At 34.5% G+C, this 12,897-nt stretch overlaps 1 protein-coding gene across 3 annotated transcripts; it reads left to right on the top strand.

The window, feature by feature from the left end:
* Positions 1-4,181: 4,181 nt before the first annotated feature.
* On the top strand, positions 4,182-12,894 carry LOC103943343 (floral homeotic protein AGAMOUS). 3 transcript variants are annotated; one of them, XM_048582264.1, is made up of 9 exons: positions 4,182-4,460; positions 4,915-5,153; positions 9,794-9,875; positions 10,729-10,790; positions 10,892-10,991; positions 11,126-11,167; positions 12,098-12,139; positions 12,301-12,449; positions 12,615-12,894. In XM_048582264.1, exons 2-9 carry the CDS (start codon positions 4,924-4,926, stop codon positions 12,616-12,618), a joined length of 711 nt encoding a protein of 236 aa, XP_048438221.1. In that variant the 5' UTR covers positions 4,182-4,460; positions 4,915-4,923; the 3' UTR covers positions 12,619-12,894. The 3 variants fall into 3 exon arrangements, with proteins under 3 accessions (XP_048438221.1, XP_048438220.1, XP_009351917.2); XM_048582263.1 differs by having other exon boundaries at positions 4,190-4,460; positions 12,542-12,894; XM_009353642.3 differs by lacking the exon at positions 12,615-12,894 and having other exon boundaries at positions 4,190-4,460; positions 12,273-12,417.
* Positions 12,895-12,897: the final 3 nt, after the last annotated feature.

Below are 12,897 nucleotides of genomic sequence, written 5' to 3'. Positions count from 1 at the left end.
TCAACAAGTGTGCAATATGACTTGGTAAATGACCTCGGACCTCTAAAGCTCGATAAAATGCCAATTTTCATGCTATACCAACTAAAAAATTTTGTGCGCTTCGTGCACTATTCTTACTGACCCCCAATAAATTTTTTTGGATCCGTCACTAGTAACATATGTACAAGAGACAATGAGAGTATATATTTGCATTGAATAATACACATATATACATATACTGTTGTGTGGCATCTAGGATCTAGCGTCAGTGATGTGTTATATATGTATGGACTCATATGGTGAAAGAAATTTATGGGCAGTGGAAGCTTAGATGAAGGTGCATTGATGATCACATGAACAACAAGAAACGAGAGATGAGGAAATCGACAATATTCAAGACAACGCTAGGAATAGAGTATGTGTCATAACCTCATAGCTAGAGAAGACAACGGTGGTACCAATTCTCTATGTATAAAGACTCATACATTTTGAATAGAACTTTCCTGTTACAACATGAGGTTAATTAATTAAGTCAATAAAGTTAGTACCAAGGAAAACATTGGGATGTTTTATTAATCTTGGTTAAACCCTAATTAGTTGGCTAAAATTCATCTTGGCGCGCATGTGTTTTTACTTGGAATGGGATCAAGTAAACCCTAAATATATTTTGATCTTGGATATTAGTTCGCTAAAATTCATGCTAACACATTTTCAAGCCAAACACATTGACAACAAGAATTGGGTGGCGTGAAGCATGTGTGGGTGTTAGGCTTCACACATAGGCAAACTTGCTCTGATACCATGAAGAAAGTTAAGGTTACACTGTAAAATCAATTGATAATTTGGGGAGTGGCCCAACCTCTTATAAGCCCTTGCAAAGTTTTTTCGTTCACCAATATGGAATTCTTTTACGGTTTAACCTTCACATCCTCACAATTTACTCACATCCCTTTTTAGCTTCTCTCACACTCTTTTTTTTTTTTTCACCATACTAAATTGAATAAGTCAAACAAAATCAACGGTCGTGATCAAACATGAGTGTATAAAAGGCTAAAAATGATGTGTTTATCTTTCCCCTTGAATTATTCTGTTTCGTGACTTTTCATGTATCAACACACATTTGAATTTTTGAAATATGTTGCGGTTACAGTAAAATTGTAATCCAATTATTGACAAATCATAAATCATAGCAACTACGGGGCAACTCATTCATTCTTTCCCTTATTTGATTCATGACTTTCTCCATTCTAAATCAGTAAACATGTTAAGATGAACTCAGGACATTCGTTACATGCATGTACATACCAAACATGCAATCCATCTTATTATAAAATAGATGTTAAATACATTCTTTTTCATGCTTTCAACATTCTTTTCCAACTTACTTTGGTATCATATTAAAATTATTAGCATCCACCGTAAAATTAATTGATAATGAATGAAAATGCTCAAGATCTTTTGATGCGGGATAATACTCTCAACAATGGATGGTGGCCAAATGTACTACTCTATGTAAAAGCACCTACGATGATTAAATGGGTAGTGTATATACAGTAGGTCGAATTATATGTATGTGGTAAAAACAAGAGAAAGATGGATGATATATGTTTTTCCAATGTCGATCGAGCATGGCCAACATTACACATCTCCTCGCAAACTTGTTATCATCCCTGTGTTTGCAATTAGGTGGGTAAGGAAAAGTGACATGTCTTCTACAAACCACGAGTGAAATGGTACGTATAACAAACAAATATATGATCAACCAGGAGTACTACGTACACAGGTGGGCGCTACCTCTCTTCCTAGGTCAAATCAGATCGAATGGACATGCTGTTAAAAGTCAGAAATTGGAATTTATTTTTGAAAAAAAAAAAAAAATTAGAAACGTCACCCAATTATACGTCTTGTTTCACTTTGCCCTATAAATTTTAAATTTAGTTTCATGTCAATATTCTCCTCGCTGTTTGTTCTGCCATTGTTCCTTCAAATTGAGGATTGGTTTTTGTCCATTTAGTATGGGGGATGCCTTTGAATTTGCTTCCGATCTGCAAGCTTGTAAAATTTCTCACACTTGAATTATCAAAACTTTTCTTTTTCCAGGTATATTAATACGAATTGAAAGTTTAAAAGAGCTCAAACTATATTGAAAGTTTGGACGGAAAAATCAAACAATGTCCAAATATCAAGATAAGTCCCCGCTAAAATTTTCTCTTTTCTTAATTTAACAATTGTTTTTCATGAGATTTGGGCTGAAAGTAGTTTTCATCAAAATTGAGATTGAGTATCACTACACCCAATGGTCATCGACGGCTCAACGTTTTCGTTTTCGATTTAATGAGAAATTGGATTAGTTATGGCAAATATCAAATACAAGCTAGCCATGGCCAGGCCATCGCAACAACAAAGTATTGGTCTCTTCTCTACAACGCCAAGAACTCCTTGCTGTATTATAATTCAGCATATTAAAGAGCTGCATATATGCATGGCTGGACATATGGCGGACAAAGTGATATACTTCTATGCAATATTTTCTTAGGAAATAAATTGACATCATGTTTCATATTTGTGGGAAATTGGGATACACACGCACGCACTTGTATATGTGTTTTCTCATTCCACCAAGACCGACTACTTTTTCTATTTCCTAAACCTCTTGACCTAGGTAGGGGATAGAAAAGCCATATCTTACGCATTCCAAATTAAGAAACTAAATTCAAATAGATTAGAAACAAAAATTAAATGAGGTCTGAGTCACCTACTTTTAAAAAAAATTAATTTCACTAAAATAAATAAAAAATTTAGAGAAACATATAAATAAAATATTCTGAAAGTAGAAGTACACAAAAAAGCAGGTGGTGAATTGTTTAGTAAATTGAACCTTCAGTACTCTCCTCCTTTGTAATAAGATACACAAATAATCGATGAAAAACTCCCTTAAGTTTTTGTTCATCTATTTTTTACATGGATATTATTTTATAAATATTTTAACCTAAAGGTGTATAAGTAGTATATATCCAAGCAATAAACAATATGTATGATGGAGCAAGGACTACAATAAGAACTCACGAAAGACAAACTAAAAGCTTTCTCATAACTGTAGGGTCACATCAAGGCTTAGTTTTAAGTCCTTACGTTTTTGCATTAGTAATGGATGAGTTAACGTGACATAGTCAAGAAGTATCCATTTGAGTATGTTTTTTGCAAACAATATAGTGTTAATAAATGAAATTCAGGAGAGATTAAATGTGAAGCTTAACCTTTAGTGAGAAGTGTTGGAATCTAAAAGTCTTCACCCAAGTAGGTTAAAGACAAAGTATATGAAGTGCAAGTTTAATAGGAACATGGGTTCAAATGATAAGGGGTGAGGATTGGAGATCATGACGTATTAAGGAGCAAACACTTTCGCTATCTTGGATCTACCTTGCAAAAGAACATAGAATTGGATGTAGATCTCAACCATAGAATACAAGTTGGATGGATGGAGTGGAAGAGTGCATCCGGTGTGTTGTGCGACCGTCGTAAGTCACTAAAATTGAAGATAAAATTTTATAGGACAACAATAAGGTCATCAATACTTTACGGCATGGAAAGTTGGGTGGTCAAGCATCAACACATGAAAAAAAATGAGTGTCACGGAGATGAGAATGCTCCGTTAAATATGTGAGGACACAAGAAAGAACAAGATTAAGAACGAAGATATTTAAGGTAAGATGAGAGAAAATCGGTTAAGGTGATTTGGATACATAAACCGAAGACCTACAGATGCTCCGGTTAGAAAATGCGATTATGAGATAGAGACTCAGGGTAAAAGGAGTAGATGAAGACTCAGGAAGACTTGTAAGAAGACTCTAAGAAAAGACACAAAAGTACTTGAAGTTCACAGAATATTTGACACAAAATAAACGCAGTGCCGTTCTTGAATTCACACAGTCGATCTCGCTTAATGAAATAAAGTTTTGATGTGGTCGTCGTTTAACCTAAGGAGGTGTGCTAGCTAGCTAGCCGCGCGCTTAGCCAAACGTCACGTTCACACCATTAGTAATCGCTTTCAGAAAGTACCTTTCCTTTCTCTTTCTCCCCTATTACCTTTCATGTTTCACAGGCAAGAAAAATATATTTGATAATTAAATAAATAAGTAATGAACAATAAATAAAATGAATGGTTGATGGAGTCTGAATCAAATGAGTGATCCCCATTTCCCATGTTTTCTCTTTTGCTTCATCTCCAATACATAAAAACCTCATGCGCTTAGCTAGTGAAAATATAAAGTTTGCAGATTAAAGATTGAAAGTAATTAATTTAGAAAATAACTAAAAATTTGAAGTAATTAATTTGGAAATTAGAATAATTGTGGAAATGTCGTTTTTTCCCTTATAAATACACACCCCTCATCCCACCTCACTTCCATTTTCTGCTTATCTCCTCGTTTGGATTTGTGGAGAAAGAAAGATAGAAAAAGACCTGAGAAAAATCCCGAAAGGTAGAAAGAAAGAAACCTCTGTTTCTGTCCTTAATTATCATCATTTTATGATCTTTTCTTTGTGTGTTCTTGCCATGCTTCATTGATCAAAATACTCAAACACTATCTCCTAAATTTTGTTCATTTGCCTCACTTCTTTTAGCCCCATAAATCTTTTTCCCCAAGATCATCCAAAACAAATATGAAAATTCAAACTTTAGTTCCATCAAATCTGTTCAGCTCACAATTTCTTGAACTTACTTGGGATTGCTAGCTTAATTAGCTACTCAATTATTTTTTAAGCTACCTAGTTGTTGTAGTTGAATTGCACCAAGTTTTCAATTTTCATTTGTTTCTGCAAGATAATTTCAAACTTTTTGTTGGTGATCAAGAATATAGTAATTAAAGTTCTGGGGTTTTTGTTTTATTTAAAAAGGTGCTTAATTGATAGATCTCTTTGTTCTTATTGATTCAGCTTGCAACCATGGCCAATGAAAACAAATCCTTGTCAATCGACTCTCCCCAGAGAAAATTGGGTAGGGGAAAGATCGAGATCAAGCGGATCGAAAACACGACCAATCGTCAAGTGACCTTCTGCAAGAGGCGCAATGGGTTGCTCAAGAAGGCCTATGAACTCTCTGTGCTCTGTGATGCAGAGGTTGCTCTCATAGTCTTCTCTAACCGTGGCCGCCTCTATGAGTATGCCAACAACAGGTAATAATATTATTGCTTCAATTTTCTTTCTTAATTTTCTCTTCTTATTCTTTTAATTTTTCTAATGGAAGGCTTTTAGGATTTTTTTCAGACCCAAGTTTTATTTTCAATTTACCTTTTAGTAAGATTTCTTTGTTCTTGTTAAAGTTCTTTTCTTTTTCTTTCTTCTTCTGTGCAAATTTTTGTCACAATTTAGCATTTCAAGAAGTTATTGGTGCTTCAGTCCTCAAGATTTTTGCTTCTGTGTAATAGATCTTTTGCTGGATTTAATCAGGAAAAACATTATCATTGTTATGGTAGTCAGTTGATTTGAGATTGAGTTCTCTCTCTCTCTCTCTCTCTCTCCTCTCCTTCTCTCTCTTTCTCTCTCTTTCATCTCTCTATATAACTTATAAGATTCACTTGTCTTTCTTTCTTCTGTTTTGTTTTTTTCCATGTATGTGCTTACTAATGTTGGGTATTTTTTAATTTAATTTTTCTTTTCTGTTTGTGATCATTTCTTAGCTCTTGGTTTGGTGGAAACATAGATCTGGTGATCATTTTCTTTCCTTTATGTATATATTATCATTAGGATGTATATAGCAACAAGTATTGATTTTTGGGAATGTATGCAGGCTTCTGAGATCAGCTCCTTACCCTCCCTCCATTGTTGTTAATTTTCTGTTTCCCTTTCTCTTTCTGAGTTCTTCCATATTCTCTCTCTCTCTCTCTCTCTCTCTCTCTCTCTCTCTCTCTCTCCCTCTCTCTCATACGCTGCATGACTGTATGTCATCTTATGCAGCTAAGCAGGCCTACAACACACAAGCTGACATGCCCCCATTAGCCAAGCCCCCCATCTCTTTGACACTTCCTTAATACCAAGTCAGCTATAGAAATCAGGAAAGTTAAAGTACAAATTTAATGAAAAAATAATTAAATAATGTATTGACAGGACCTCTGCAAAATTAGCACAAATTAGGGTTCCAAGGCACCCAAATGTGTTTTGCTTGAAATATGAAACAAACTTCCCTGTAGATCCAAACCTGGCTACAACCTCCAAAACCAAGAAGCTAAAATTCTCCAAATCTCAGTTTCACCACGTGAAATTTCCCTCAGAAAATTAAAACCCTCATTCCCCAAATTAGGGTTCATAAGAAACCACTTTGGGTATTCAATTTGTCCAAAGATTTGTGGTGGGTAACCCTTAAATCGAGTAAAGGAGACATATTTTCCACAGCCCAAGTGTCAAAATGTCATCTTTTCTTAAATTTGACATTTTTTGGAAACGGGATGCGGTCTAGTTAGGGTTAGGTTCTGGTTTTTTTGTTTCTTTTTTTTGCTCTTTTGTCTTTGGTTGATAGAATCTTTGGTCACGTCACACAAGATTTTCGGTTCTTGACTTCTGACAAAAGGTGTTTATGTCATGATTCCTACACTGGCTTCTCTTCCCCTTTTCCCAGTTCTTCAACCCTAAAATTTTAACCTTTCTGGTCAATTTTTTTCTACTTGGATTGGATCTCATAAATCAATATTCTTTTATAATTTATTTTTCCAAATTATTAGAGAGAGAGAGAGAGAGAGAGAGAGAGTAAGATCATAGCTCAACTGGGTCATCAAAATTATGGCATCATAGAATGGCATTTGCATTTGCAGAGATCTTGCGTAGATATATTTATGCAAGTTTTAAGTGTGAGAGATACAAGTGAAACAGAAGACAACGTACGACAACTGCGAGCCAATGGGAGAGTTCTGAGCGTTTCGTTTGGCTTATATGTCTGCCTTCTCTGCTGCTGGAAACAGACGGCTTTGATGTTCTCATCAGAGTTTCAGTCTTTTAGACAGAAAATAAAAAAAATATCAAATCTTTATAAAACATACAAAATTCATTAAACTGTTTGTGTTTTACTCGAGGTGGGTTAAAAGGTGAACTCCAGGAAAATATCCCTTGTGTAATGAGAGCTATGGCCTCGTATCTAGTTGAACCAATCATATTGGGGAGCTGTGCCACCGTGGCACAGTGAACCAATCACAAGCTCGACGATTTTAAGGAATCAGTATGCATAGTAAAGCGTGAGGTTTTGTTTTTTTTTTTATTAAATTAATGATCTTTTTTTTTTAATTTAATTGTATAATTATGATATTGATAGATGGTTTTGTATCACATCCGTCAGTTGAGAGACTGATTGTATTAGGCCAGCCGGTCTAACTCAGAGAACCGAGTTTTCTGGTGTCAAGGAACTGAGATTTGCTTATTAATTAGGCTCAGTTAACTGAAAGAGTTTGTTCATTGACCGTTATAATTTATAAATTTAAACATAAAATCTCAGATTAAGTCAGTAGAATTAGTCCTTAATGTTATGTGACAGCATGTGTGCCTAAGGATATGAATAAAACTAGGCAGAAGGCTAGAGCTTGGGGAAAGAAATTCAATTTATAGCACAGACAGAAATCTGACTCAGAAATTCTGCTGAGGATAAGCATGCATTTTGTGGAAACAACTTCAATTACCATTTATATTTCAATCAATCAGTTCCTCTTTTCTCTCTTTCTCCCTCTTCCCAACACTAGAAATTTGGCTGTGGTTGGGAACCCCCTTTACATGTTGCTTTCTTCTGTAAATTGACATGAACATCAGCAGTTTTATATCTAATTAACCAAAGTGCTTATATCTAGTTAATTAAAATCAACTAATTTTTGTACTCATTGTTTTAGAAACTATTTGTGAGGAGATGACAAGAGAGCCTAATAGTAGTTAGATCTATTTAGGTAATAAGTTAAACTGAGACTGGAACCCTACATGTATAAAATGCATAATGCATTACTTTGGATCAGAAAAAGACAGCAAGTTTCTTCTTTATATTTTTCCCAGTTAATTAGTTGAGAAAAATATTAAAATCAATTTTAATTAGTATTCAGAGGGGTAAAGAGAAAAACTTTTAATTTGAAAAAAGAAAATATTGTAAAGCTTTCCATTACTTCAAGCAAGTTACTACTTAAGGCAACAAAAAATGGTAAGATCTTAAGTTTCCACACCTTTTGTTTTCTTTTGTCAAAATAGAAGGGGATTCAAACTTAAGCCTTGGAAAGAAAAGTATCACTAGACTAAGGCTATCCAACTATATTTGGTTGAGGATCTTCTAAGTCTCAAAGGATTAATTAAAGGCAAGCTAGTAACATATAGACTACAAAATGCTAGGCGAAGGGAATTAGAAAAGCCCTCGATGCGCATTTCATAGGCATGTAAGAGGGTTTGCAATTCACTACTTGGAAAGAGACATTTACAAATCTCTCTCACACACCTACATTTCCAATCCCTCTATCTCACATTTTATGATCAATTCCTTAGTAACTTGGCCTCAATCCTTTGATACTTGGAAATCCCTCACTCAAATACAGCGTAGGAAGTTGAGGCTTCGACTCCACACCATGTTCTTGAGGTTTACCATCTTATCTCCCCAGATGCTTTAAGAAAAATATCTTTAGTTTCGCAGTTTTTTTATTTAGGTAGAAAATGTTTATAGGAACTTATTTCAAAAACCCTTATGTGGAAAGTTTGATCAAATAAGCCAGATATAGAACCAATCTTTTGCTAGGTAGCTTCCCTCATGGTATGCCTTTCATATTATGTTCAAACTATAACAATGTTTCAGATTATACATTCTTAGCATTATTAAAAAGTCTAATGCATAAGCAATGCTATAGTATATAAATGTACAGCTTTCTTATAAATTTGAGAATTTAGTGTACAAGCATTAATTATAGAATAATACTTGGCTACTCAAAGATGAGTAGGAACTCATACTCAAAACTCTTAGTATTTTAATCATAGAGTTTTGTGCTTATGATCAGAACTGTTCATACTATAACTCACACTGTAAAGATCATCTCTGGAAAAAATAAATTAAAACTAAGGTTGTTTAGTATATTGTAGCAAATACATAGAGGTTCGTAATGCTTTTACAAATATCATTCATTTGTTTTTAAACAGTTTGATGATTAAACGGCCTTAATTTTAATTGATTTTTGCCAAAGGTGATCTTTATAGGGTGATTTATAATATGAACGGTTCTGATTATGAACACGAAGTTCTATAAATTGTCAACGAACAATTTTGAGAAATTTTGAGTATGAGTTCCTACTCACCTTTGAGTAGCCAAGTATTGTTCTTAATTATATTGGTGTTTTTCCTTTTGAGTACTAGTTCCAAAGCATATTGGTTGGACTAAGGGTTTATTTGGTGTTTAGGATTAGATTGGATTCGATAGCTCACCATATTTATGGTATGTTCAAGGAAAAAATGAAGATTTGTCCAAGTTTAAGGAAGAATGTGGATTACTCTTGAAACAAACTTATTCCTTTCAATCTCCTCAAAATGGTAGGATAAAAGAGATAAATTCCTTTAGGTCTAATATCCTTAAAAATGACAATGATCACTTCTACTTTCAACATACTTGCATTTATGAGTTGTACAATCCAATCTAATCCAATCATAGTAACCAAACAAGAATGTCTCATATGGGTTATCAATGCACGAGATTCTTTTCTGGAGCTAGAAGTGTTATCCATTAATCATTTTAGTCGTATGTTAGATCCTCCTTAGATTTCAATGGTCCCTACATATATAGATTCGTATATTAATACTATGAGTGCATACCATGCAGTGTTAAAGAAACAGTTGAAAGGTACAGGAAGGCATGTGCAGATTCTTCAAATACTGGATTAGTTTCTGAAGCTAGTACTCAGGTACACTGACTTACCCTGAATGTAGATATTATTTGACAGAAAAGTTCGTAACTTTGGAGTTTGATTCTAAAAGTTAGATTCAATTCTTTCTGGGATTTCATTATCATATTTATTTGATATCATCTGGGGGACCATGAAATTTGAAGTCTTGAACTACTCAGACATTTGACTTCAAGACTAGTTATGTAGGTCTTGATTGTTGAACAAAGCCAATAATCCATGACTAAGACAAGTCTTGTTTTCCCTTTTGGATGTCATTATCAAACCTTAGGCTATATTACTTTATAATTTAATTTATACACGCGATATTGTGGGAGGGGAGAGTAAATATTCCTCATCGCTTAAGCTACAAGCCTCTTGCACTTTAGCTTGTATTATTTAATCAATCAATTATTTCCCATATATATAAATCCTGGAATATGGGTGAGCGTTTAAGATCCATTTCAATTTTCTGTTCATTCACATTGCAACCAAAGATACCTGTAAAGCAAAAGCTTTTACAAGAATATGCCTTGGTAAGTAGTTAACCTATTATCTTGATTAATATAATTGCCTTCAAGGAGTGATTTCAAACTCTGCACATTTGATACAAAGAACTTTTAATTCATGAATAGTTACATGGACCCGTAATTATACTAATTGGTTGTGTGAGTGTGTGCGTGAGTGTGTGTATTACATTTATACACATATGTATGTAATAACATATAAACCCTAATTAAGCAGCAAACATGTGAAGGTGTATCTGTGATTTCTTAAGGCATGCGTCCTGTTAAAGCAGTTTTTCTATGAATTTTGATCATAGTCTTTAATGTTCAAAAGTTTTAACCTATTGCTTTATTGATGTAAATTTCAGTACTACCAGCAAGAAGCTGCGAAATTGCGTGCGCAGATCGGGAATTTACAGAATGCCAACCGGTAATATTCTTAAAGACATCTAACCCTAGCTACCACAAGCTTTCCCAGATCCTATATTCTGAATTGGCAGCCTTTTAACTGACAATGAATGTTGTTTCTAGGAATATGATGGGTGATGCATTGAGTAGTATGCCTATCAAGGACCTGAAGAGCCTGGAGAGTAAACTAGAGAAAGGAATTAGCAGAATCCGATCCAAAAAGGTGTCTAATGAAGCTATTGATCATTTGTGACGATTTTCACAATTTGAACTGTCCGTTGTGGTCATATTTCTAGCTTTTGCATAGCCATTAACACGTTTTTCTCTTCTTTCTTTCAAATCTTGAACTCTTTTCAGAATGAGCTCTTGTTTGCCGAAATTGAGTACATGCAGAAAAGGGTACACCTCTTCAAACTTAGCTTGCTCATTTTACGAGATTACTTATGCTTTATTTCTGAACATATTATAAATGTGGTTCATCTGTATTTGGAAAGCTTGGCGGCATTAAATTGTCTTGATCAACTTAATTAGTACATGCATGGTAGAAAACATGATAATATGTGATGAAATTGGGGTTCCACCTTAAAACCAATTGGCTTTATGGTGGAACTTCAACTTTCTTTATGATATCAGAGCAGGTTGTCCTACGTGTGAAGCCAAACTGGTCACACGCGCTCCATGTCATCCCGTTGTGTTGTCCACGTGTTAGGCTTGAAAATTCGCCACATGTGAGGGGACGTGTTGAGAATGAGTCTCACATTGATGAGAGGAGGGACTTTGCATGGACTTATAAGAGGTTGGGCTACTCCCTATATTGCCAATTGGTTTTATGGTGGAACCTCAACTTTTTTCAAAGTCATTGTTATAAATCATCGTACTTTTGATGATTTGAAACTAATACCTTTCAAATGGTGAAAATTGATTTACACTTCAAATTTTTGGTTAGGTTTAAGTTTTCTTTCAACTTTTAAAACACGCCCATCGCCATTTGTTCTTATTCACGTAGCTTCTATGCTGACTAACAGTACCTTACATGTACCAAACATTAATATTAAGTGATGAATTTCACATCTTATACACACACACACACACACATATAAATATGTTATATATCTACTTTGGAATCCTCTCTCTTATTTTTGTGCTTCGGTAATTGAGTAAACTAATTAAAGTGAAACGATACAAAAAACAAAAGGTAGGAGTGCGAATGGTGAATTATCGCAACAAGTTGTATGCTCGCACTTTTGAAATCATCGTATAACAATATGAGTGTTCTACTCATCAAACTGATATTTTTTCGCTTTCATTTTTGTCAAAATTTTCTTGCAGGAACTGGACTTGCACAGCAATAACCAGCTCCTACGAGCAAAGGCGAGTTCTCTCTCTTTTTCTTTAAAAAAATATGTGTTTTTTTGTGTGCTCGCGCGCATAGTCTTTCTGTTTATGTGAGTATGCAGTACGTATTTAGCTAGTATTCACTAGGAATTATAAATTGGATATATAGATAAGCTGAGAATGAGAGGGGTCAGCAGAACATAAATGTGATGGCTGGAGGAGGACCTTCAAGCTATGACATCCTGCAGTCTCAGCCATACGACTCTCGGAACTATTTCCAAGTGAACGCGTTACAACCCAATCATCAGTACAATCCCCGCCACGATCAGATTTCTCTTCAATTAGTGTAAGTTCATAAAAATCCCAAATTATCTAACACATTATCACAAACTACCAGCAATATTTACATTGTTTTGATCATCGTTTATTCGTGTGCAGTTAATATATATGCTTGGACTCTATCGCTTCTGCTGATTTAGTTTTCTATGGTGGGTGTGTATAATGACACCAGATGATTGGTCCAGATTGCTTGGGGAATGAAGACCGTTACCAAGTACGTAGGTATACGTACGTATATTAGTTGATGGAAGGGGATTTCTTGTCTGCATTTTTATATTTATGCCTCCTGCAACGTGTACTACTAAGACTTCTGTGAGACATTACCCTAACAAGTTCTTCCAACTTTCATGTGATTGAATCTTCATGATGTTGGTTTGAATATCTATTATATATGACTGATATATAAATATCCAAAGCTACATTGTAGATTATTCATTAATCATCTGTTTATATAT

Source organism: the organism of the source record quoted next, unplaced genomic scaffold, assembly GCF_019419815.1.
Source record: "Pyrus x bretschneideri cultivar Hongxiangsu unplaced genomic scaffold, Pyrus_bretschneideri_v1 Contig19, whole genome shotgun sequence".
Lineage (NCBI taxonomy): Eukaryota > Viridiplantae > Streptophyta > Magnoliopsida > Rosales > Rosaceae > Pyrus > Pyrus x bretschneideri.
The sequence above is the reverse complement of the archived record's forward strand: the minus strand, read 5'-3'. Positions and strand labels throughout refer to the sequence as shown.